This window comes from Aotus nancymaae, unplaced genomic scaffold (genome assembly GCF_030222135.1).
Source record: "Aotus nancymaae isolate 86718 unplaced genomic scaffold, 86718_ANA_hifiasm-v0.15.2.pri h1tg000015l_0, whole genome shotgun sequence".
Classification (NCBI taxonomy): Eukaryota; Metazoa; Chordata; class Mammalia; order Primates; family Aotidae; genus Aotus; species Aotus nancymaae.
In genome coordinates, this window is record NW_026988426.1 from 1,467,485 (window position 1) to 1,493,693 (window position 26,209).

At 48.4% G+C, this 26,209-nt stretch overlaps 1 protein-coding gene across 2 annotated transcripts in view; it reads right to left on the minus strand.

Annotated features, from left to right (window-relative positions):
- LOC105719403 (myosin-16) overlaps positions 1-26,209 on the minus strand; it is an 81,562-nt gene that overhangs the window by 6,139 nt on the left and 49,214 nt on the right. The window contains exons 24-40 of one of the 2 annotated variants that reach the window (XM_064376352.1): positions 25,891-25,977; positions 25,523-25,668; positions 24,609-24,699; positions 24,092-24,148; positions 22,969-23,055; positions 19,816-20,061; positions 18,284-18,401; positions 16,447-16,574; positions 15,435-15,631; positions 13,425-13,557; positions 11,078-11,294; positions 9,848-9,984; positions 9,650-9,753; positions 6,174-6,366; positions 3,931-4,134; positions 2,203-2,328; positions 331-501 (exon numbers count right to left, since the gene is read on the minus strand). In XM_064376352.1, coding sequence (XP_064232422.1) covers positions 331-501; positions 2,203-2,328; positions 3,931-4,134; positions 6,174-6,366; positions 9,650-9,753; positions 9,848-9,984; positions 11,078-11,294; positions 13,425-13,557; positions 15,435-15,631; positions 16,447-16,574; positions 18,284-18,401; positions 19,816-20,061; positions 22,969-23,055; positions 24,092-24,148; positions 24,609-24,699; positions 25,523-25,668; positions 25,891-25,977 — 2,442 coding nt within the window. The remainder of the gene's footprint in view (positions 1-330; positions 502-2,202; positions 2,329-3,930; positions 4,135-6,173; positions 6,367-9,649; positions 9,754-9,847; positions 9,985-11,077; positions 11,295-13,424; positions 13,558-15,434; positions 15,632-16,446; positions 16,575-18,283; positions 18,402-19,815; positions 20,062-22,968; positions 23,056-24,091; positions 24,149-24,608; positions 24,700-25,522; positions 25,669-25,890; positions 25,978-26,209) is intronic. The other variant, XM_064376353.1, reaches the window with a different exon arrangement.

Genomic DNA, 26,209 nt, shown 5'->3' on the forward strand with positions numbered 1-26,209 from the left:
AGCTGGGACTACAGGCATATGCCACCAAACCCAGTTAATTGAACTTTTTTTTTTTTTTTGTAGAGGTGGAGGTCTCACTATGTTGCCCAGGCTGGTTTCAAAATCCTGGCCTCAAGCAATCCTCCTGCTTTGGCCTCTTAAAGTGCTAGGATTACAGGCGTGAGCCACTGCACCTGGTCCTTTCCATTTCCTCTGCTTTCCTAGCACTTGCATAACCCGATTCTTCATCAAACACAGGACATGTTTTTGGCAAAAGACAGGCACCCCACATCCCCTTGCCCCCCACCAGGTCGCCGTTCCTCCCTTGGCTGAGCCCTTTATCGCCCTCACCCTGGCCTCCAGCTTCATGATTGTGCGCTTCCCGCCTTTCAGAGCCAGCTGCTCCGCCTCCTCCATCTTGGCCTGCAGGTCTTTGATGGTGACCTCATAGTTCTTCTTGATCTTCTCCAGGTGCATGCAGTGGTCCTGCTCTTGCCGGAGTTCTTCTGCCATGCGGGCAGCCTGCGGGTGGGGAGGAGAAGAGCAGGAGTTAGAGCTGGGTGCTACCCAGGTTCATAGCACCTTTGAGAGATGTGAGACCTTGTCTCCTGGTCTCTAGGAAACCAATTGGTTGACAAGGGGAGCCCCACTAACATGCTGCTGGGGTTTGGTGGAGGGGGTGCCCTGTGCTCCCCTTTGCCCCCGAGAGGGGAGGGGAAGCCAAGCTCATGCCTCCCGTCCCCACAGACTCCCACCACTTGGGAGCACTCAAGCCAAACCCAACTGACTGCCACCTCCACAAGGGGCACAGCATGGAGTGTGGGAAGAGCACAGCCTCTAGAATTGGAAGACCTAGGACTGTGTCCAGCCCTGAGTGACCTTCAGCACGTTGCTAATCCCCTCTCAGCCCCTTTCTCCTTACGTTCATTCCACAAATGTTCATGAGGGTCTATGGTGTACCAGGCACAGGCCTGTGCTCTTGAGAGGTAGCAACAAATAAGACCAGCAGTGTTCCTGAACTCCTGGGATTTCAATCAAGTGAGAGGAGTCTGATGATGAAAATCTGTATTCCTTCATCTTCAAAGTGGGGAGTAAATAGAACCTACCACTCGAGGCTGGTGTGAACACCCAAAGGGATACTGGGATGAGAGCACTTGGGGGCATATCTTGCCAACATCCTCCTCTGCATCCTTGGGCTCATCCATCTTCCTTTTACTAGCCCTTCCATCAAGGCTGATTTTTTTTTTTGAGACAGAGTTTTGCTCTTGTTGCCCAGGCTGGAGTGCAATGGCATGATCTCAGCTCACTGCAACCTCTGCCTCCTGGGTTGAAGTGATTCACCTGCCTCAGCCTCCCGAGTAGCTGGGATTATAGGCGCCTGCCACCATGCCCAGCTAACTTTGTATATAACTTTTAGTAGAGTTGGGGTTTCTCCATATTGGGATTTGGTGGAGGGGGTGCCCTATGCTCTCCTTTGCCTCCGAGAGGGGAGGGGAATCTGGTCTCGAACTCCTGACCTCAGGTGATCTGCCCACCTCAGCCTCCCAAAGTGCTGGGATTGCAGGTGTGAGCCACCGCACCCGGCCCGAGACTGTTTTATTTTATTGCTGTTATTATTTCATGTTTTGACACAGAGTTTCATTTTGTCACCCAGGCTGCAGTGCAATGGTAGGATCATGACTCACTGCAACCTCAAACTCCTGGGCTCAGGTGATCCTCCCATCTCAGCCTTCTGAGTAGCTGGGACTACAGGCATGTGCCACAATGCCTGGCTAATTTAAAAAATTTTCAGTAGACAGGGTCTCGCTATGTTGCCCAGGCTGGTCTTGAAATCCTGGCCTCAAGCAATCCTCCCGCCTTGGCCTCCCAAAGTGCTGGGATTACAGGCATGAGCCACCATGCCCAGCCCAAGGCTGTTTTAATGCATCCCATTGCCAAAAAGCCTGCCCACATGAGCCCACTTTGATGGTTTCTTTGATGCAAGACCCTGGGCCTCGTGCTGTCATCTTTCACATGATCACCTAGAGCTTATAATTCTTTCTTACTTTTATGTGTGTGGCTTTTTAGAAAAGCCTTGGGCCACACTCTCCCTGGCAGGGCACCATGCTTGGGTCCACAGTGGCCCATGAGGGGAGGAGGGGGCCTTCCTGCGCAGGCAGCCCGGTCCTCAGCAGGTGCCCAGGGCCTGCCTGCCAGCCAGCAGCAAGGGACACACGCACTTACGTCCGTCATGGCCTTCTTGGCCCTCTCATCCGCTGAGCGGAACTCACTGATGAGCTCCTCGTGCTCGTTGGAGATGCGCTGGACATCAGATTCTAGCTTGCGTTTGACCACAAGGAGGCTCTGGTTCTGGAGGAAGAAAGGGAGATATCACCATGAGCCAGGGTTCTGCATGGCCCTTCCTGTGTCCAGGAAAGCGACCTCTGCCAGATATGCTTGACAGACCCCAACAGGAAATGGCCCTGTGCCCTCTGCATGGGGTAAGGGTCCCTCTCCTGCATTTTTTTTTTTTTTTTGAGGCAGGATCTAGCTCTCTCACTCAGGCTGGATTGTGTAATGGTGCAATCACCGCTTACTGCAGCTTGAACCTTTTAGGCTGAAGCGATTCTCCCACCTTAGCTTTCTGAGTACCTGGGACTACAGATGCACACCACCAACTAATTTTTTGTATGTTTTTACAGACAGGATTTGGCTCTGTTGCCTAGGCTGGTCTCGAACTCTTGAACTCAAGCAATCCTCCCAGCTCTGGCTCCCATAGTGCTGGGATTACAGATGTGAGCCACTGTGCCTGGCCAAGATGATATATTTTATTTTATTTTTATTTTTGAGTCAGAGTCTCGTTCTGTTGCCCAGGCTGGAGTGCAGTGCTGCAATCTTGGCTCACTGCAGCCTTGACCTCCAGGGTTCAAGGGATCTTGTGCCTTAGCCTCCCAAATAGCAGCTTATATGTGTGTGTATATATATTTATGTGTGTGTGTGTGTGTATATATACACACACACATACACATATATATACATATATTTATATATGTATATATACATATAAATTATATATACACACATATATAAAAATATACATACATAAAATATATATATACACATATATATAAATATATATATATACACACACACACTCTTTTTTTTTTTTTTTGAGACGGAGTTTCGCTCTTGTTACCCAGGCTGGAGTGCCATGGCGCGATCTCGGCTCAACTTAACCTCCGCCTCCTGGGTTCAAGCAATTCTCCTGCCTCAGCCTCCCGAGTAGCTGGGACTACAGGCGTGTGCCACCATGCCCAGCTAATTTTTGTATTTTTTTAGTCGAGACGGGGTTTCACCTTGTTGACCAGGATGGTCTCGATCTCTTGACCTAGTGATCCACCCGCCTTGGCCTCCCAAAGTTCTGGGATTATAGGCATGAGCCACTGCGTCTGGGCCCACACACTTTTTTTTTTGAGATGGAGTCTCGCTCTGTCACCCAGGCTAGAGTACAGTGGCATGACTTCGGCTCACTGCAACTTCTGCCTCCCCGGTTCAAGAAATTCTCCTGCCTCAGCCTCCTGTGTAGGTGGGATTACAGGTTCGCACCACCACGCCTGGCTAATTTTTGTATTTTTAGTAGAGATGGGGTTTCACCATGTTGGCCAGGCTGGTCTTGAACTCCTGACCTCAGGTGATCCACCCGCCTCGGCCTCCCAAAGTGCTGGGATTACAGGCATGAGCCACTGCATGCAGCCCATGCTGGGATATATTTTATATCCTGGACTTTTAAATCACAGTTTTACAAAAAGCCCTGCAGATGAGTTTTGAGGATTTGCCGAGTTGGGGGAACTGCCTGCCTCTGAGTTTTGAGGGGCGCTCATGCGGTTTGGGCACCATCCTGGCCTTACCCCAGCACTCCCTAGCTCCTGGAGTGTGGGTGTGAGTGGCACTGACCCAGGAGCCCTGTCCTACCTGGATGTTGATCTCGTTGTGCCGCTCGGTGATCTCCACCACCTCCTGCTCCAGCAGCTTGCGTGAACGCTCGCTGCCCTCCAGGGCCGAGCGCACCTCCTCCAGCTCTGTCTGCAGCAGGCTCAGGCGCCGCTCCTGCAGGTTGTACTGCTCCCGCAGCTCCTCGTGCTGCCTGGCGTCCTCGTCCATCTGGACCTGCAAGTCCTGGGGGGCACAGGGACCCAGTCTGAGCCCATACCCTGGTCCGTGGAACCATGTGGGGGTGGCCAGGCTTGAGGGTGCCCTGATCTTTATCGACTGAGTTTGGCAGGAAACTGGGCAGGCAGGGAGGCCACAGAGGAAAAGTGAGGAGCAGACCTGTTCTTGGGGAGTTTATGGTGTGGTGGAGCCTCAGCAGGGCCAGGACCCAGGAAGTTATCTAACAGGAAGTCAAACCTTTCCTTATGATAGAGTGCCTGGTGTTCCCAGCACAGCCTTCTCAAGGAGGCCTCCCCAGTGACCTCTGACAATCATATTCTAATCCTGGCTAGGCTGATCCCCAGCTCTCCTCTGTCTTCTTATTTCTTATTTCTCTTTTATTGAGATGGAGTCTTGCTCTGTGCCCTAGGCTGGAGTGCAGTGGTGCTATCTTGGCTCACTGCAATCTCCGCCTCCCGGGATCAAGTGATTTTCCTGTCTTAGCTTCCCAAGTAGCTGGGATTACAGGTGCTTGCCACCACACTCGGCTAATTTTTGTATTTTTAGTAGAGACGGGGTATCACCATGTTGCTCAGGTTGGTCTTGAACTCCTGACCTCTAGTGATCTGCCACCTTGGCCTCCCAAAATACTGGGATTACAGGTGTGAGCCACTGCGTTTGGCCTGTCTGCTTATTTCTCCATAGAACTTATCACCAGTTTTAATACTACAGTTTTATTTTTGTTACTGTCTGCAGGGTGATGTTTCTCTGTTTTGTCCACTGTTTGATTTTTTTTGTTGTTGTTGTTTTTGAGACAGGGTCTCACTCTCACCCAGGCTGGAGTGCAGTGATATAGTCATAGCTCACTGCAGCCTCCAATTCCTGGGCTCAAGTGATCCTCCCACTTCAGACTCCTGAGTAGCTGGAACTACAGGCACACACCACCATGCTCAGCTAATTTTATTTTTTGTGGAGATGGGGTCTCGCTATGCTACCCGGGCTGATCACGAACTCCTGGCCTCAAGCGATCCTCTCTCCTCAGCCTCCTGAGTAACGGGCTACATGTGAACACCAAGTGTGCCCAGTATTGTCTTGTCTACTCTTGGACACCTAAAACAGTGCCTAGTTAGGGCATGTCTCCAGTCAGCAAGCGTTGGATGTGTGATTCTGGCTGTGTATGCTGTAAAGACCAGCCTCATAATGGAGTGATTATAAAGGGATGTTCAGCTCTGTTTGTGTTTATTTTATTTTTATTTTTATTTTTTTAGAGATGGGGGTTTCACCATGTTGGCCTGGCTGGTCTTGAACTTCTGACCTCGTGATCCACCCACCTCGGCCTCCCAAAGTGCTGGGATTACAGGCATGCGCCACTGCACCTGGCCTGTTTATTTTTTAAGGCAAGTAGTGAGTATATGAGTTTTGTTGTGTTCTTCATTTCTCTATGTCTGAAATAGTTTATAATAAGTAAAACATGATTTTACAAATCACAATGGGGCTGGGCGTGGTGGCTCACGCCTGTAATCCCAGCACTTTGGGAGGCCAAGGCGGGCAAATCACCTGAGGTCAGGTTTTCGAGACCAGCCTGGCCAATATGGTGAAACCCCCTCTCTATTAAAAATACAAAAATTAGCCAGGCATGTTGGCGGGTACCCGTAATCCCAGGTACTTGGGAGACTGAGGCAGGAAAATTGCTTGAACCTGGGAGGCAGAGGTTGCAGTGAGCTGAGATCTCGATACTGCACTGCAGCCTGGGCAACAACAGTGAAACTCCATCTCAGTCAATCAATCAATCAATCAATCAATAATCAAGACAGGCCCAACTTCCTGTTTCCCTCCTTTGGTCCATCTTTCTAGTTGCCTGGAATCTGGACTTTTGGTGGTTGGGGGCCTCTTATTTATATAGTCCCCAAACCTCCTGTTCCTTGGACTGCCAGCCACCCCACATTCTCACTCTTATGCCTTTATCTTGGCTGAAGACATGCATTCAGTTAGCTCATTTTAGGCCTTCAGACTCAGCTGATAATGGTCTGCCTTGTACCTAGTTTTGCCTCCTCCCAGATCACTACCTTGATTTGCTGTTGCAACCTTTTCAGTGTCTTTACAAGTTCACTGTTGTTCTTGTTGGCGTGGTCCAGCTGGATTTCCATCTCATTCAGGTCTGTCTCCATCTTCTTCTTGAGCCGAAGTGCCTCTGCCCGGCCCTTGGCCTCTGCCTCCAGGCTGGCCTGCAAGGACTCAATTGCCCGCTGGTGGTTCTTCCTGTAAGTCCAAGCAGAGAAGACCTTGGCATACTCTGCTGGCTGTTCAGTCTGTCCTAAACCTTTCTTGGGAAGAGGTCTCAGCACCAGCATGAATACAGCCACCATGTTGTGAAATTAAACCCTTAAAAAGGTGCAAGGTAGGGATGAGGATTTTATGCTTTGGGGAAATAAAAGGAAGGTCATTTTGCTGTTTTAGAGACAAGGTCTCACTCTGTGGCTCAGGCTGTAATGGAAAAACCATCACAGTCTGTGGTGGTGTAGTAGTGTGATCATAGCTCACTACAGCCTCAAACTCCAGGGCTCAAGTGATCTTCTCATCTCAGCCTCCTGAGTAACTGGGACTACAGGCCATGCCCCTACACCCAGCTATTTTTTTTTTTTTGGCGATCCTCCCACCTCAGCCTCCCAAAGTGCTGGGATTACAGGTGTGAGCCACTGTGCCTGGCTGGTAAGGTCATATTTACTGAACATTTCCCACATATCTTATATAATCCCAGTTCATTTAACATGTAAACCAGCCCTGCAAAAACACTAAGGCTCTCAGATGCTGAAAACATGCCAAAGGTCATGCATTTGGCCCAGAATGGAGTCATGATTCAAATCCAGATGCTAAAGTCCCTGGTTTTTCCATTACAGAATGTGAGCTTTGGCCATGCAAGTCAGGTTTATATTTCTCTTCAAAACAACAATCATCAGTTGATTGTCTTTATTTATATTTATATATATATTTTTTGAGACAGAGTCTTACTTTGTTACCCAGGCTGGAGTGCAGTGGTACAATCTTGGCTCACTGCAGCCTCGACCTCATGGGCTCAAGCAATCCTTCCACTTCCGCCTCCTGAATAGCTGGGACTACTCGGGAGGTGTGTGCCACCACAGCTGGCTAATTTTTGAATTTGTTTTTTTGGAAAGATGAGGTTTCACCATATTGCCCAGGCCAGGGTTGTATGTATAATAGTTATACTGTAATCAACATAAATATTTCCATAAAACCATCATATAAGCTGTACTAATCTCCCTTTATAGGAGACCAAGGAGATAAGTGTTCTAAACACTTGCTGAATTGAGGCAAATACATGGTTGTCATATAAAGACCCTGTCTCCTGCAGCAGACTAAAAAAGATTAAAAAAAAAAAAAAAGACCCTGTCACCTGCCTTTTCAGAAATCCCCACCCCTCACTGTGCTCGCCTCAGCTCCACCCCTCAGTGCCCACTACTTACAGGCATATGTTGGGTTTAGAGCATCTTGAGTTGTTTTCAATTTCCAGATATGTGAGAGGGTATTATCACATCCCCCAAAGTGAATGAAATAGTGATTCACTTTGACTTAAAAAATAAATATAAGTGCAAAGTATAAAACATTATTGAAAAAAACTAAGGAAGATGTAAATAAACAAAAAGATATATGCTCATGGGTCAGAAGACTTAATATTGTTAAGGTGGTAATAATCCTCAAATTGATCTACAGATTTGACACAATCCCTATCAGAATTCCAGCTCATTCTTTGCAGAAATTCACAGACTGGTCCTAAAATGTACATGGAAATGTGGGAGACCCAGAATAACAACAACAAAAAAATCTTGAAAAAGAAGAACAAATTTGTATGATACACACTTCCCAATTTCAGAGCTTATTACAGAGCTAAAGTAATGAAAACAGTGTGGTCCTAGTATAAGATAGAGATATATATCAATGGAATAGAATTGAGATTCTGCAAAGGCACCTTCACATTTATGGTCAATTCATTTTCAACTTGGGTACCAAGAACATTCAATGGAGAGAAAAGTCTTTTCAACAAATAGTGCTGGGAGAACTAGATATCCACATGCAAAAGAATAAAGTTGAACCCCTACCTCACACCATGTACAAAAATTAACCCAAGATGCATCAAAGCCCTAAATAGGAGAGCTAAAACTATACAACTCTTCAAATGAAGTACATGCATCAATTTTTGTGACTGGATTAGGCAGTGGGTCTTTAGATATAACCTCTAAAGCACAAGTGACCAAATGAAAAATACTGGACTTTTTCAAGATTAAAAAACTTTTTTCTTTTCTTTTTATTAGAAATGGGGTCTCATAGGCTGGTTGTGAACTCCTGGCCTCCAACAATCCTTCCATCTCAGCCTCCCAGAGTGCTAGGATTACAGGTGTCAGCAACTGCGCCCAACCAAAATTAAATAACTTTTGTCCTTCAATGGATACCTTTAAGAAAGTGACAAGACGGGCCGGGCGCGGTGGCTCACGTCTGTAATCCCAGCACTTTGGGAGGCTGAGGCGGGTAGATCACGAGGTCAAGAGATCGAGACCATCCTGGTCAACATGGTGAAACCTCGTCTCTACTAAAAATACAAAAACTTAGCTGGGCATGGTGGCGCGTGCCTGTAATCCCAGCTACTCAGGAGGCTGAGGCAGGAGAATTGCCTGAACCCAGGAGGCGGAGGTTGCGGTGAGCCGAGATCGCACCATTGCACTCCAGCCTGGGTAACAAGAGCGAAACTCCGTCTCAAAAAAAAAAAAAAAAAATAGAAAGTGACAAGACAACCCATAGAATGGGAAAAAATATCTGTGAATCAAATCTGATAGGAGTCTAGTGTCCAGAATATGTAAACAACTCTTACAACTCAACAATAAAAAGAAGCAATCCAATTTTTGAAAGGGGCAAACAACAGACTTTTCTCCAAAGAAGATATACAAAAAGCCAGTGAGCACGTAACAGATGCTCTGCTTCATTAGCGATCATGGCTAAAATACTACATGCTAAAGTGTTCGTGGGCCGGGTGTGGTGGCTCATGCCTGTAATTCCAGCACTTTGGGAGGCTGAGGTGGGTGGATCACTTGAGGTTAGGAGTTCAAGACCATCCTGGCGGTGAAAGCCTGTCTCTACTAAAAATAAAAAATTAGCTGGGCATGGTGGTATGCATCTGTAATCCCAGCTACTTGAGAGGCTGAGGCAGGAGAATTGCTTGAACCCAGGAGGCAGAGGTTGCAGTGAGCCACGATTGCACCACTACACTCCAGCCTGAGCAACAGAGCAACATTCTGTCTCAAAAAAAAAAAAAAAATCCAAAAAAACCCAAAGTGTTCGTAAACCAGAGAGAGAAACAGCAGTATGAAGTACAGTCTTTATTTCCATTTCACAGATGAGGAAACTAAGGTTCAGAGCGGTTCACCTGAATTGCCCAAGGTCGCACGACTAGTAGGTGGGAGAGACCCGGGTTTCTGGACTCTGCTCCATCACACTGTTTAAGAGTCAGCCTCCCATCCCACCAGCTCTGTACCTGGTAGCCTCAAATTCTTCTTCTTTCTCATGGATTCTCCGGTCAATGTCAGCTTTAACTTGAGCCAGTTCCAATTGAATTCGAATCACCTTGCTCTCTTCAACCTACCAGGAATAAAAACATTAGTCTTTCTGGCCAAGAAGGTGTGCAGTGCTTGGCCAAGGGTCCACAGTCCCCAACGTGATGGCCCCACGGTACCTCCAGGGAAGACTCAGCTTCTTCCAGCGCCACCTGGAGTTCTTCCTTTTCCATCTCCAGTTTTTTTTTCAACTTCTGCAGCTCATGCACACTCCTTCCTCCCTCACCCAGCTGATCAATGAGATCCTTTATCTCCTCTGAGATAAAAATATTCATGTTAGTCAGACTCAGCATTCCAGGGTCATGGCAGGTGGGACAGTCATTCCTCCATTGGGGTAAGAAGCATGTCTCCCAAAGTGCTGGTATTGTAGACATGAGCCACCACATCTGGCCATAATCTTTTTTATTTTTATTTTTTCTTGAGACGGAGTTTCACTCTTGTTGCCCAGGCTGGAGTGTGATGGTGCAATCTTGGCCCACTGCAACCTCCGCCTCCTGGGTTCAAGTGATTCTCCTGCCTCATCCTCCAGAGTAGCTGTGATTGCAGGCATGCGCCACCATGCCCAGCTAATTTTGTATTTTTAGTTGAAACGGGATTTCTCCATGTTGGTCAGGCTGATCTCGAACTCCTCACCTCAGATGATCTGCCCCCCTTGGCCTCCCAAAGTGTTGGGTTACAGGCATGAGCCACCGTGCCCAGCCCATAATCTTATTTCATGTCATGACCACCTTTTAAGGAAGGTAGAATTATTTTATTTTATTTTTGTTTTTTTCAGACATAGTGTTTCTGTTGCCCAGGCTGGAGTACAGTGGCATTATCTTGGTTCACTGCAACCTCTAGCCCCTGCCTCCTCCTCCCACCCCAGTTCAAGCAATTCTCCTGCTTCAGCCTCCCAAGTAGCTGGGTCTACAGGCTACATACAACAGAAAGGGAAAAAAAAAAAAAAAGAATACAGGCGCCCACTCCCCTGCCTGGCTAATTTTTTGTATTTTTAGTAGAGACGGGATTTCACCATGTCGGTCAGGCCGGTCTTCAACTTCTGATCTCAAGTGTTCCGCCCACTTCAGCCTCCCAAAGTGCTGGGATTACAGGCATGAGCCACCATGCCGGCTATTTCCTCATTTTATAAATGAGGAAAGTGAAGCATAGAAAGATTAAGCAATTCACCTAAAGTTACACTGCTGAATGCTGAAGTGCTTCTACAGAGCACTTGCTAGTCAGTCAACAAACACTTATTGAGCACCTACTATGTGCCAGGTGCTCAACTGATGATGTGCTCAGGATGAAGGGGGGTCTGGCTATGTCCCCATCCCTACAGGCCCATCCCATCCACCTGCCCTCAGACTCACCCTGCAGGGTCTTATTCTCCTTCTTCACTGCCTCTAGATGCTCCAGAGACTCCTCGTAGGCAGTCTTGATCTTGAAGCTCTCTGTCATGTACATGCGGCACTCCTTCTGCGAGCTGTCCACCTCCACCTGCAACTCCTCACACTTCTGCTGCCACTCAGCCAGCATCTTGTCAAAGAGCCTCTGCTTCTTGTCCAGGGCGGCGGCTGCAGCATTGGCCTAGAGTAAGGTAGAAATGGTCTCTAGGGGTCCAACCTCCCTGCCTCTGTCCCCTCCTCCCATCCCCCACCAACCACTCTTCCTTCCCTTTCCCCAGTAACTCTTGAGGCTATAGACTCCTTGGGAATTGGAATATAATTCAACACCTGTGGCAGAAGCACAGAACAGAGAGTCCGCAAAGAGTTGCATGCCAGTTCTAAAACTTCCCCTGAGAGATATGTGGCCTGGGGCATTCCACCTTATTTTCCCAGGTTAGAATTCTCTCAAATGAGAGAATTGTAAAATGTAAAATGAGGAGTTTGAGCCACAGTGGCCTTTCCAGATTTATAACATTCAGCCTAACTCCCCTTAATGTATTTCACTGTAATGCAGTAATATACATTACACGTCATTTTCCAATTCATATCTGACTATTCTTTTACTTTATTTTTCCCTAGGTTTCACCTTTCTCATAACTCTCTGGCAACTATTTGCTGTTGTGCTATATTAACTTTTGTAAAGTTTTGCATTGTTTCTTTTGTGGAGTAGCAAAACCTTTTTGAGTTTCAGGAGTTTTTTTTTTTTTTTGAGACAGAGTCTGGCTCTGTTGCCCAGGCTAGAGTGCAGTGGCATGATCTTGGCTCACTGCAATCTCCACCTACCAGGTTCAAGCGATTCTCCTGTGTCAGTCTCCTGAGTAGCTTGGATTACAGGTGTGTGCCACCACGCCCAGCTAATATTTGTATTTTTAGTGGAGATGGGGTTTCACCATGTTGTCCAGGCTGGTCTCAAACTCCTAACTTCAGGTGATCTGCCCGCCTTGGCCTCCCAAAGTTCTGGGATTACAGGTGTGAGCCATGCCCAGCTTTTTTTTTTTTTAGGAGATGAGGTCTCATTCTGTTGCCTAGGCTGGAGTGCAGTGGCATAAGTATAGTTAACTGTAGCCTCAGCCTTTTGGGCTTAAGCAATCTTCCCACCTCAGCCTTCCAAAGTCCTGAGATGACAAGCATGAACCACCGAGCCAGAACTTTTTTTCTGAAACCTTTCACATGGATGTGACCTCCTGCCTATGTGGCCACTTCATGCAGCCACATTCTTTCATTGGGCTGCATTTGGCCTCTGACAGTCAGCATGAATCATGGTCCCATCTAGACCAAGACCAGGGAGGTGTATGCCACTGGAAATCTCACATAATTCTCATAGAGACTGGCAACTCAGTTTGAACCAGGGATGCAAATAGGAATAGTTAGCCACGCAAAGTATGTGGAACTTAGTTTGTGTAAGAGAGAGGGGAACAGGGAAGGTGCATCGTGTAACTTTCAGGGGCAAATTTTATCCTGCTTGTGGCCCTATTTATTTATTTAAGACAGGTTCTTACTCTGTCCCCCAGGCTGGAGTACAGTGGTACAATCACAGCTCACTGCAGCCTTGAACCCCTGGTTCAAATGATGCTCATGCCTCAGCCTCCTAAGTAGTTGGGACCACAGGCATGTGCCACTAAACCTGGCTAAGTTTTTAATTTAAAAATTTTTGGGGGGCCAGGAGCAGTGGCTCACACCTGTAATCCCAGCACTTTGGGAGACCGAGGCAGGTGGATCACCTGAGGTCAGGAGTTCGAGATCAGCCTGGCCAACATGATGAAATCTCATCTCTACTAAAAATACAAAAAATTAGCCAGGTGTGGTGGCGGGCACCTGTAATCCCAGCTTCTCAGGAGGCTGAGGTAGGAGAATCGCTTGAACCCAGGAGGCAGAGGTTGTAGTGAACTGAGATCGCACCACTGTACTTCAGCCTGAGCAACAAGAGCGGAACTCTCTCTCAAAAACTAAAAATAATAAAATAAAATAATTTTTGTTTTTTGTAGAAATAGGGTCTCCCTAAATGTTGGGATTAGAGGCATGAGCCACTGTGCTTGGTCTTGTGGCCTTGTTTAAACAGTAGCTTGTTGAGTGTTAGATCTTGGAAGAGTTCATGAACATGTGCTCAAGCAGCAGCCGTGTCCAGCATGCTCCTGAAGGCACCCCTGTGCTGCACCTTCTTGAGCCATGTGTTTCTTTCTGATGATCTCAGATGTGTGACAGTCTCTCCCTAGCCCTGCCGTGGGCTCTCTGCTCCGGTAAATAGGCAGCTTTGAGCATTTGTCCCTCTGACCTTCTCCAAGTCGATGGTGAGGTCCTCAACTTCTGCCTGGAGTCTCTGTTTATTTTTCTCTAGGGAGGCAGCCCGGGCCTGGGCAGTTTCAGCTGCTTCTTCTGCCTCCTGAAGTCTGGCGGCTAGTTTCCTCCTGCAAATGAGGGCCAGAGGGGCTGTCAAGGAAACATAGGCACTCACAGGCACCGCCTTCTCATTGCCAGGGTCAGTGTGGTGGGCATGGTACTAAGCTCTGGTGCCAACATTGGAAAAGATGCAGTGTTTACAGGAGAGCCACCACATTCACTCTCTTATTTATTCATTCAACAAACACTTATTTTCTCTACTCTGCCCCAAGGATTGCTGCAGGTGTTAGGGATGCAGCAGTGAATAAAACAGGCTAGGCTACCTGCCCTAACAAACAAAATGTTTGTTCTGGAGCTAGGGGGAGGCAGCCAATACATATCCTATAAAACGTAGTACTGTGGTGACAAATAGAGCCAGGAAGGGGACAGGCAGTCTAGGTGGGAGGGGGTGACAATGTCAAATGCAGACGTGGGGGAAGACTCTCTGAGAAGCGGACACAGGAGCAAAGGTCTAAGTCAGGGGATGGAGGGGCCCTGAGGGTGTCTGGGGCAGAGACAAGCTTAGGGGTTGAGATTTAGGTTTAGCCCAGGAGTAGTAGACTTGCGGGAGGACCAGGCAGGGCCCAGCAGCCTCCATAATAAAGGCCTGGAGGACAGAGATGGAAGTCACAGGAAGGCAAATTTAGGCTCAAGGTGAAAAAGAGCTTAGAGCTTTAGATGAAAGTATTGCATCTGCTTGGATTGTATTTCAGTATAAGGCAAAAAAAAAAAAAAAAGTATTGCATCAGCTGGAAGTCACTATGCCTTATTTGCTATCACATTACCAGAAATTTCAGTGAATGGATGGGACCAGTCAGCAGGCTGGGATCCCAGAAACACTTAGAGCACGTGTGCCATTTTCTATATCTAATTTGGCTTTATACAAGAAAAAATGTGGCCATTTGTTCAGAGAACTCAGAAGTTTACAGAGGAGTTTGTTAAGTTGACTATGTTTTTTGATTTAATTTATTGGCTCCCCTCTGCTGCCTGGCCTAGGGTGCCTAACTCACAGGGTTTCCCTGGGTGCATGGACCCAGGGGCACCCAGGCCAGCCTCCTTTTACACAAGAGAGAGACTCAGAGCCACTTTCATGTCCCCCCTTATTTCCTTAGGCGTTCACTTCTGTAATTTTATTTTATTTTTCTTTTGAGATGGAGTCTTGCTCTGTCATCCATGCTGTAGCGCAGTGGCACAATCTCGGCTGATGGCATCCTCCACCACCTGGGTTCAAGAGATTCCCCTGCCTCAGCCTCCTAAGCAGCTGGGACTATAGGTGTGTGCCACCACGCCTGGTAATTATTATTTTTTTTGGTATTTTTAGTAGAGACAGGGTTTCACCATATTGGCCAGGATGGTCTCGATCTCCTGACCTTGTGATCCACCCGCCCTGGCCTCCCAAAGTGCTGGGATTACAGGTGTAAGCCACCATGCCTGGCCTGTAATTTTCTTTTTTAGAGATGGGATCTTGCTCTGTCATCCAGGCTGGAGTGCAGTGGCTTGATCATTACTCACTGCAGCCTCCAATTCCTGGACTCAAGCAATCCTCCCACTTTAGTCTCCCAAGTAGCTGAGACTACAGGCACATGCCACCATGCCTGGCTAATTTTGTAGTTTTTTGTCAAGATGAGGATCTCACCATGTTGCCCAGGGTGGCCTCCAACTTCTGGGCTTAAGCAATTCTCCCACCATGACCTCTCAAAGTGCTGTGAATACAGGCATGAACCACCATGGCTGGCCCACAAAGCAGGCTCCATTATCCAGACACATTGTCCTCCTCTTAAAGGAGCCTCTGAACGTCCTTCTCCTGGGCTTGGCCCTTGCCTCAGCAGTGACTGACATGGTAGTGAGGCCCCTAGCGCCACCTGCCCAGCCCACCTGGCTCTACCAGCAGGAGGATGACACTCACTTGGTCTCCTCCAGCTCCTCTGTCCTCTGGATGGCATCGGTCTCATACTTGGTCCTCCAGGTGGTGACCTCGGTGTTGAGTTTGGACACGAGGCGCTGCAGCTCCGACTTGCCTCCCTGCTCCTCCTCCAGCTGCTCCTTCAGCAGGTCCAGGTCATGCTTGGTGTTGGCCAGGCTCACCACGGCGGTGCTGCGAGACTGTGGGGACCAGCCTGTCAGGGGCCCATGGGGGTTTTCTGCAGCCCGCAGGGCCACCACTTAGTTATACATAACACTGGACAGCAGTGATGGCAGGTGAAAGGGGGAAAAGACACACGATTGCACAATCCAAACCATCAGGGTTTTATGTTTATCCTATAATTTATTTTCATTCTATTATTGTCCACAAAGATATGTAATTTCATTTCATTTGTGTAAGAGAGAGGGGAACAGGGAAGGTGCATCGTGTAACTTTCAGGGGCAAATTTTATCCTGCTTGTGGCCCTGTTTGTTTGACACAGGGTCTCAGTATGTACACATCACATACTATAGTTTTGTAGTTAATTTTTTTACTTGCTATGATATCAAATACTTACTGTGTTCCTTTGACCTCTTCATAGTATGTAACTTTCTTTAGCTGGGGGTGCACAGGTGTGCACCACCATACTTGGAATCTTTTTTTTTTTTTTTCTGAAATGGAGTTTCACTCTTGTCACCCAGGTTGGAGTGCAATGGTGTGATCTTGGCTCCCTGCAACCTCCGCCTCCTGGGTTCAAGCAAGTCTCCTGTCTAAGCCTCCCAAGTAGCTGGGATTATAGGTGCCCAACCATGCCTGGCTAATTTTTGTATTTTTAGTAGAGACAGGGTTTTGCCATGTTGGCCAGACTGATCTAGAACTCCTGACCTCAGGTGATCCACCTGCCTTGGCCTCCCAAAGTGCTGGGATTACAGGCATGAGCCAACCTCCCCCAGCTGTAACCTATAACTTTAAGGAGGCAGCTCTGTCACCACCACAACCCTACCCCCAAACAAACCTTTGACTCTTCATCCAGCTGTCTCTTATAATCATCCACTTGTGATGTCAGAGATGTCTTTATCCTTAGGATTTGATTGAGCCTGCTCTGGGATTCTTCATATTCCCTGCTCAGTTCACTATTTTCAGCTGGGTGGGAAGGGAATGGAAGAAATATTGGATGAAGAACTGTTTCCCCAGCCAGATCCTCAGTTCCCCAAGGCATTGCTCCTAAAGTACCCAATAAATATGATGGCTTGGCCAACTGAGCTGGAATGGGGAGAACAGTGGATCACCACATCAGCCTCCAAATGAAGTGTGCCCAGAAGAAAGGCAAGTGCTCAAGGGTTGCCAAGATCCAGGTGGTCTGCATGGAGCTAGGGGCCTCAGATAATGAAGCCCCCCTTTCCTACATGTCAGGAGATGTAGCAGAGGAGTTTGGAGAAACAGTGGGACAGACAGAGAGTATTTCCTTTGTAAAATATGTTTGTCACCATTCCAGAACCTACACTCCTGTCATTTGTGGAATGATTGCTGGAGCCAGAGGCCAGGAAGAAGTTCATGAGCCCGAAAGGAAAAGCAAGGATTTCCAGTTCTACCCTGTAAGTCACTGAGCTTTACTTTTCTTATCCATCAAATGGGGATATTGATTTTTCTTTCTGTTTGTTTTTTTTTTGAGACAGGGTATTGCTTGGTTACCCAGACTCAGGTGCAATGGCACAATCATAACTCATTGCAGCCTTGAACTCCTGAGCTCAAGTGATCCTCCCACCTCAACCTCCCAAGTAGCTGGGACCACCAATGTGGCTCACCACACCCACCTATTAAAAAAATTTTTTTTTGTAGAGATGGGGGTCTTGTTATGTTGCCCAGGCTAATCTCAAACTCCTGGCCTCAAGTAATCCTCCTTCCTTGGTCTGTCTCCCAGAGTACTGGAATTGTAAGCATGAGCCACTGCACCCAGCCAGGATATTGTTAAAGAATTCCAAATGTGAGAAATAAAGCCAAAGGATGCCTGCAAGTTCTCTTGATGTCACATTGAAGCACTAACAGGCCCACCTGAAGTCAGCAGTATTTAGTTCTCTAAGGAAATGCACTTTTGTTTGACTTACTGTTTACTCCTGTGTGATTAGAGTACTGCTTCTGCAGTTAGAAATTAACTGATACATTGATAAATTGCCAATTATTTTTGTTCTAGAGATGCAAACAGGCATCTCTATGACAAAGGTGTCAATTTTTTTTGTTACAGAGATGCCAATTTTGTTTTGTTATTGCCAATTATTTTTGTTTTAGCGATGCAAAGATGGATCTCTATGACAAAGGTGCATTTCTTCCAGCAGCGGAAAAAAAAAACCCTTGAACTAAACCCAGAGATTACAGTATTATTGTCCTGTAGGACATTAACCAGTTCTGCATCTAACTTAGCAAAGTTATTTTAGCATTTCTTTTCCCAGCTGACTGTAAATCTCTGCCTTTCAAATGCTCTTTGAAGGCAGCTTTACCATTTTTCTGGTTCCCTCATTAAGGAGTTAAATAAATCCTTGACACATGTCTGCTTTATATTAGTATGTAGGTCATTTAAAAATGTTTGAAAATTGTATTTTGTCAGCATGAATGCCTGTCCTGCTGATCTCACCAGGTAGGTGAGAGAACGGATACCAAAATGCTTCGAATTGTGTTCCCTGTTTTGCATTGTAAAGATGTTACTTGGAATATTCAGCAGGTGGAATAAAATCTCATCTCATCACAAGGGGATTGGATGGGAATCTTCCAAGGCCAAGAAAGCAATGTTTCCTTGAGAATCCCAGTTCCTTTCTGTGCACGGCTCCTTAGCAAGCTGCAGGGAGGAGAGGGCTCACCTTGGAGGCGGGTCCTGATGGCATTGATTTCTGCTTGGTTTCGCTCTAGCTCTGCCACCTTGGCGTTGGCTTCTGATAAGCTGTCTTCCAGCTTTCTGACGTGGGCCTCGGCGTTCATCTGCTCAGGAAGGATGAACTCAGTGGGGAAGTTGCGGGTGGGAGAGGCCAACCCTTCTTACTTCCCCCTCAATTTTTCCCGTTTCTCCTATGTGCCTCCCAGGTCACCTGCCTAGTCCTTCTAGAATGTCCTGGTCTGAGAAACCCCAAATGGCTCACCAATGTCTTTTCTTTTCTTTTTTTTTTTTGAGACAGGGTCTCACTCTATCACCCAGGCTGGAGTGCATTGGTGCAATCATAGCTCACTGTAGCCTCGACATCCTGGGCTCAAACAATCATCTCACCCCAGCCTCCTGAGTAGCTGGCACCACAGGCACATGCTATCATACCTGGCTAATTATTTTTATTTTTTGTAGAGACAGGGTTTCACTATGTTGCCCAGGCTGGTCTCAAACTGGGCTCAAGTGATCTGTCTACCTTGACCTCTCAAAGTGCTGGGATTACAGGCATTAGCCACTGTGCCTGGCCTACTGAGCATTTCTTTTTTTTTTTTGAGACGGAGTTTCGCTCTTGTTATCCAGGCTGGAGTGCAATGGCGCGATCTCGGCTCACCGCAACCTCCGCCTCCTGGGTTCAGGCAATTCTCCTGGCTCAGCCTCCTGAGTAGCTGGGATTACAGGCACACGCCACCATGCCCAGCTAATTTTTTGTATTTTTAGTAGAGACGGGGTTTCACCATGTTGACCAGGATGGTCTCCATCTCTTGACGTCGTGATCCACCTGCCTCGGCCTCCCAAAGTGCTGGGATTACAGGCGTGAGCCACCGCGCCTGGCCCTACTGAGCATTTCTTATGTGCCAGGGACTATTGCAGCCTTCACAGTAGCACTCTAAGGTAGGGATTATTACAATCATCTTCATGTTACAGATGAAGAAATTGAAGCAGAGTTAGGTTATTATTTTTTATCTTTTTTTGAGATGGAGTCTTGCTCTGTTGCCCAGGCTGGAGTGCAGTGGAGTGGTCTTGGCTCACTGCATCCTCCACCTCCCAGGTTCAAGCGATTCTCTTGCCTCAGCCTCCTGAGTAGCCGGGACTACAGGTGTGCGCCACCATGCCTGGCTAATTTTTGTAAGCTGCCGTGCCTGGCTGTGAGCTACCGTGCCTGGCAGGTTATTTTATTTCAGAGACAGGGTCTCGCTCTGTTGCCCAGGCTGGAGTGCAGTGGTGCAATCATACTCACTACAGTCTCAGTATTTTGGGCTCAAGCAATCCTCCTGCCTCAGCTTCCTGAGGACTACAGGTGCATGCTACCATGCCTGGCTAATTTTATTTTTTGTAGAGATGAGGTCTGGCTTTGTTGTCCAGGCTGGTCCCCAACTCCTGGCCTCCCAAGAGTGATCCTCCTGCCTCAGTCTCCCAAAGTACTGGAATTACAGGAGTGAGCCACTGTGCCTGGCACACATTTATGTTATTCACCTTGGACTTCTGCATGGTCTCCACGCTGGCATTGAGGTCATCGATCTCAGCCTTCATGACCTGTTTATCCTTCTCCAGCTTGGACTTTACCCTCTGCAGGTTCTCCACATGCTCCGTTAACTCGGCCATCGAGTCCATGTGCTTCTTGCGCAGTGTGGAGGCTGTCGCCTCGCTCTGCAGGGCAGCCTCTTCCAGCTCCCGCCGCAGCTTTAGCAGCTCAGCCTCCCGCTTGCGGTTCTGCTCGATCTGGGGTAGAGGAGGAGCGGCTTAGCAGAACTCGCCAGTGCCAGCCTTTTCGGGGTGGACACTGCCCAGCTGCTCGGTGGTCCCCTGATATTCCTGCACCTTGCTAAAAGAAGTCCTACTTGAAATGCCAATGCTTGGCCTCTGGGGTGCGGGGATTGTTCACAGGATTTGTTTAGAGAGGGTTGTGTGTTAAACTGTGCCCTCCAAAATGATATACTCAAGTCCTAATCCCGGGTCCCTGTGAATAACCTGATTTGGACATAGCGTCTTTGCAGATAGAGCTGGTTAAGATGTCATACTGGATTAGGGTGGGCCTTAAGCTAATGACTGACTGACGTCCTTTCTTTTTTTTTTTTTTGAGGAGTTTCACTCTTGTCCCCCAGGCTGCAGTGCAGTGGCGCAGTCTTGGCTTACCTCAACCTCTGCCTCTGGGGTTCAAACGATTCTCCTGCCTCAGCCTCCTGAGTAGCTGGGACTACAGGCACCTGCCACCACTCCCAGTTAATTTTTGTATTTTTAGTAGAGACAGGGTTTCACCATGTTGGCCAGATTTTTCTCGAACTGCTGACCTCAGGTGATCCGCCTGCCTTGGCCTCCCAAAGTGCTCGGATTACAGGCATGAGCCACCATGCTCCACCTGATGTCCTTTTCAGAAGAGGGAAATTTGGACCCAGAGAGACACACATAAAGAAGTCCCTGTGATTGGAAGGATGCATCCAGCCAGGAGCTCCAAGGATTGTTGGCTGCCACTGGAGGCTGGGAGAGGAGGATGAAACATTCTCCCTCAGGGCCTCCAGAAGGAGCCAACCCTACCCACATCAGACTTCTGGCCTCGTAATTGTGAAAGAATACCATCCTGAGGTTTTAAGCCACCAAGTCTGTGATCCCCTCCCCTCCCCTCCCCTCCTCTCCCCTCTTTTCCCCTTCTTCTTTTTTTTTTTTTTTTTTTTTTTTTTTGACACAGAGTCTTACTCTGTCATCCAGTCTGGAGTGCAGTGGCATGATCTTGGCTCACTGCAACCTCAGCTCCCTGGGCCCAAGCAATCCTCCCACCTCAGCCTCCTGAGTAGCTGGGACTACAGGGGCCCGCCACTACTACCAGCAATTTTTCTTTTTGTAGAGATGGGGTCTTGCTATGTTGCCAGGCTAGTCACAAACTCCTGGCCTCAAGCGATCCTCCAGCTTCAGCTTCTCAAAATGTTGGGATATAGGCATGAGCCGCCGCACCCTTGCCCCTGTTGTTTTTAAACCCTTCCTACACTGCTAGAAATCGTCCCCGTCCCTTCGTTGATGCTTTGTCATTCATACCATGTGGAATGATTTTGTTTCCTGCCAGGACCCTGACCACAGCTGGGCACCAGCTTCAGATCTAGGCACATACCCTTACTGAGAGGACTATGGCCAGGTTGATGAGGCAGTGGACATGGAGTCCAGGCAGCTCCCGGTAAAGGGGCCCAGACTTCCAGCAGCTGTGACTGAGGAGAGTTGATGACATGCAATTAGAAAGAGAAGGCCACATGGCTTCTGCTGGTCCCCATGACACCTTCATGTGAATTAGAAGACACAGCTGCACACCAGGAGGTGAGGCTTGGGTCTCAGCCCCATTTGCCTCTCAGAGGAGTGCCCTTGAAGTGTGGGGTAGTGAGGTCACCCCACTGTATTAACCATATCTTTATTTTCTATATTCAATGCTTTAACATCTGGGTTTTTGCTATCTCTAGAGGGACACCCCTGCCCTACCCTAGGGATAGCCAATTTGTAGAGATAGCAAACAACTCACCCTTGAGCACACTATTCAAATGCAAACCAGCCAGTCTAGAACCCACACCCCCAACCACCTCCTTTATGAGGCTCTCACGTTTCTTTTGTTTGTTTGTTTGTTTTTGTTTTTTTGAGATGGAGTTTTACTCTGTTGCCTAGGCTGGAGTGCAATGGTGTGATCTCGGTTCCTGAGATCACTACAATCTCTGCCTCCTGAGTTCAAGTGATTCTCCTGCCTCAGCCTCCTGAGTAGCTGGGATTACAGGCACCCACCATCACACCCAGCAAATTTTTTGTATTTTTAGTAGATATGGGGTTCCACCATGTTGGCCAGGCTGGTTTTGAACTCCTGACCTCAGGTGATCCACCCATCTCAGCCTCCCAGAGTGCTGGAATCAAAGGCATGAGCCACCGCGCCCGGCTGGGTTCTCACGTTTCTACTCTCTATACTCCTGCCTTAATCAGTCCAGGTCCAGGTACCAACAACTAGGGTCAGCCCTGAAGTCCACTGAGATTGTCCAAACTGGCCAGTTGGGAGCCTGTTTGCCCTGCCTCACCTGTTCCTTCCCACGGGAGCCACAGTAAAGGCCTTTGCCTACATTTCTCCCTGTCCTCTGCCTTCTAACCAACCCCAGTGCTTCTTTGGCCCTGCACAGCATGCTGTGCCCCCTCCTCTTGGGAACTGTGAGTAGCAAACTCTTTCTGTTTGTTTTTGAGAGACAGGGTCTTGCTCTGTCACCCAGGCTGAAGTGCAGTGGTGCCATAGCGGCTTACCACAGCCTCCACCTCCCTAGGCTCAAGCGATCCTCCTACTTTAGCCTCTTGAGTAGCTGGAACTAGAATGTGCCACCATGCCTAGGTTTTTTTTTTTTGTTTGAGAGATGGGGTTTTGTTGTGTTGCCCAGGCTGGCCGGAAACCCCTGGGCTCAAGTGATCCTTCTGCCTTGGCCTCTCCAGGTGTTGGGATTATAGATGTGAACCATCGCTCCAGGCCTCATTTTAAAATTATTAATTGGTTTCTCCTCAAGTTCATCTCAGGAACCCTAGCAAGAATGAACCAGTCTTTACCCTACTGCTCACAGTCCAGCATTTTTTCCCCTAAATGCAGGCGGGGCTGGGGGTTTCAGAGCCCCCTGGGATGGATACCTGAGCAGATGTGGCTCCACCAGCTTCTTCCAGCCTGTCACTGAGGTCTTCGAGGTCCCGGGACAGATCACTGCGTTGTTTCTCCACCTGAGGTGAATTTTTTTTTTTTTTTTTGAGATAGAGCCTTCCTCTGTGGTTCAGGCTGGAGTGCAGCAGCGCCATCTTGACTCACTGCAACCTTTGCCTGCTTGGCTCACGCAATCCTCTAACCACAGCCTCCCGAGTAGCTGATACTACAGGCACATGCCACCACACCCGGCTAATCTGTAAATTTTTTATAGAGTTGGAGTTTCACCATGTTGTCTAGGCTGGTATCCTGGTCTCAAGTGATCCTCCTGCCTTGGTCTCCCAAAGTATTCAGATTATAGGCATGAACCACTGTGCCTGGCCGCTGGGTGAGATTTAATGATACCGATGGTAACCACCCAGAGCTCCTTTTTCTCCAGTAAAGAGCATGATGACTGCTTTAGCTTTGAGAAGCCAGGATTCTGTGCCTGGGGGCCTTGTGCGCTGCCTGTCATCCCGCAGGCTCAGTGAAGGACACTGTCTGTCTTCCCCACACTGCCTGGGCATTAGTGTCCATCCTACTCACCACCTGTCCAATTTGGCTGAATTTGGGGTTAGATATGCTGTGATTTGTCTCCCACCAGCTTTCTGGGCTCACTGTCCTGTAGGATCCCCACCGTCAAGCCTCCGTCCACACTCTGTTCTTGCTAACACATGCTTTCTCTGTCTACACCTTTGTCCCCATGAAGGTAGGTGCTATTTGAATGTCTAGGGAGAATGCCTAGACATTCCTCCCTGCATCTGCCTGTTGAATTCCATCTTTGGGATCAAATGTTTCCTCCCCCATGTGCTCTAGGTAGAACCAGTCTTTTCTCCTCTGGACTCAAGCCACACAGAGTATCTGCCTTTTACATCATGATTAATGTGGATTAATTGAATACCTACTGTGTGCCAGTTCAGTCCATGGCACACAGTAGGTATGCAAGAAGCAACTAGACTTTTTAGCTGGACACCCGTCTCCTCTACTGGTTTCCTTAGTGGAGGTTTCTATTCATGGTTGGATGTGTGGCTGCCATTAGGTCTTTTGACTCAAGAAGGGGAAACATATTTCATTTACCTTGGCTCTCATGGCCCTCTCAGCTTCTAGTTCTTCTTCCAGCTCTTCAATTCGGGCCTAGCAGACAGAGAAGGGAGAGGATTCATCTCTCGTGCAAAGTTAGTAAGTTAGCCCCTTAGCCTTTTAGGATGGAAAATAGGGATGTGAGAATATGACAGCTACTGTCAAAATTGGAGAGAAGCAGATCCCAGCGAGCATGCACAAAGGCCCTGAGGCAGGCAGGAGGGGGCCTGGCATGTGTGACACCCGGCGAGGAGCCAGCATGGCTGGATAGAGTGGAGGGAAACACTCAGTGATGAGGTCAAGCGGGAAGCAGAGGTTGGAAGTTGGAGGGCCTCATGACCATCATAGGGACTTTGGATTTCACCCCTAGTGAGGAGAACACAGGTCGATCTCCAAGGACTCCATGGCAATCTTGCTCCTCAGGAACACTCAACTGCCCAGTAGCTGACATGAAAAAGGGTTCAGAGTGGTGCATTTCCAATGGAGAGCTCAGGCTTCTTGCTCCTGGACATACCTGGTGCTCCTTCAGTTTCCGCTGCAGTGTGGAATTCAGAGACTGCTCATCCTCATATTTCGAGTTGATGGAGTTTATTTCCAAATCTCTCCTACAAGGGAAGGGATGGTCTCCTTAGGAAAGGCTCTGAGGGTAGACTAGTGAGCTGGTGAGGGAATGGCACCCAGGCTGCCAGAGGAGGCCTTGAACCTGCCGAAACGCATGCACCTCGCAGCCCTTCTGGCCTTCTGTGGTGACAGCCCAGAAGGTCTCACCTCAGAGCAGTTAGACCCCTGAATGAGCTCCTCAGACTTTTCATCACTCATTCATTCACACATTTACTAAGGTGACACTTTTTTTTTGAGACAGGGTCTTGCTCTGTTGCCCAGACTGCAGTGCAGTGGCATAATCATGGCTCACTGCAGCCGCAACCTCCTGGGCTTAAGTGATCCTCCTGCCTCAGCCTTTCCAGTAGCTGGGACCACAGGCTGGCTCCATCATGCCCAGTTAATTTTTGTATTTTTTGTAGAGAGAGGGTCTTGCTATGTTGCCTAGGCTGGTCTTGAGCTCCTGGCCTCAAGCCATCCTCCCACTTTGACCTCCTAAAGTGCTGGGATTACAGGTGTGAGTCACCATGCCCAACCTCAGGTCACAGGCTTTTATGATGCCTCCCTACCCTGCTGAGTCCTCTGTTCCCGGGGGTGGTGGCACTTGTCTCCTCCCCAGTGCCCACCAGGTATTGTGTGATGCTGTGTATTCCCTGCAGACAGCGAAGCCCCTACCTCTCTGCATATCCTCCATGCCTGGTAGGTCCTTGGGACGTGCATGAATGTATGTGAGGCCCTCCATACAGTGCCTGGCTCCTGGCACCCTTCAGGCAGCTCCAGCTATTGCTACCATTGTGACGGACAAAACAAAAGATGACACAGACGTACTTTTTCACCACCTCCTCAAGATCCAGCTTGGAACGCTCCATCTCATTGAGGTTGTCGATGGTCATCTTCAGGTCACTCTCAGCTTTCCGACGAGCCTTTTCCACCTCTGCCCGGATTTTCTTTTCCTGCTCCCAGTTATCCTCCAGCTACGGAGACAAGAACAGTAAGAGAAGGCAGAAGAGGAAAGTCTGAGGTCAGAAAGCAAGAAGGAACCAGACTGGGTCCGATCCCTTTAGCTGTGGCCTCAGAAAGGCTCTAACTTCCCAGGGGATGCATCGGTTCAGTTCCCAAAACTTATCTTCGGACCCTCTGCCTCCAGAGGGATCTGGCCTTGGAGTTGTAGAAACGGCCATGGCAATGGGTGTTACCTCATGGATCTGCGTGTTCAGCTTGCTGTTACTCTTGGTCAGGTGGTTCACCTTGTCCTCCTCAGCCTGCAGGTCGTCCAGGGTTTTCTGGAAGGAAAGATACACATGTGAGTGCCACAAGGCCCAGTGGGAGCAGCTGAACAGGCCTGATTCTCAGTCGTCACTTCCAATCTATGCAGCTCCCAGGCTTTGGGGAGTTGACTTGACTTCAGTGAGTAGGTACTGAGTACCTGCTCCTGGCGCTGGGTGAGGCCAGAGCAGATGGACCTGAGCCACCCATCATGGAGGTTAATTGCTTGAGCCAGGGAGGTTAAGGCTT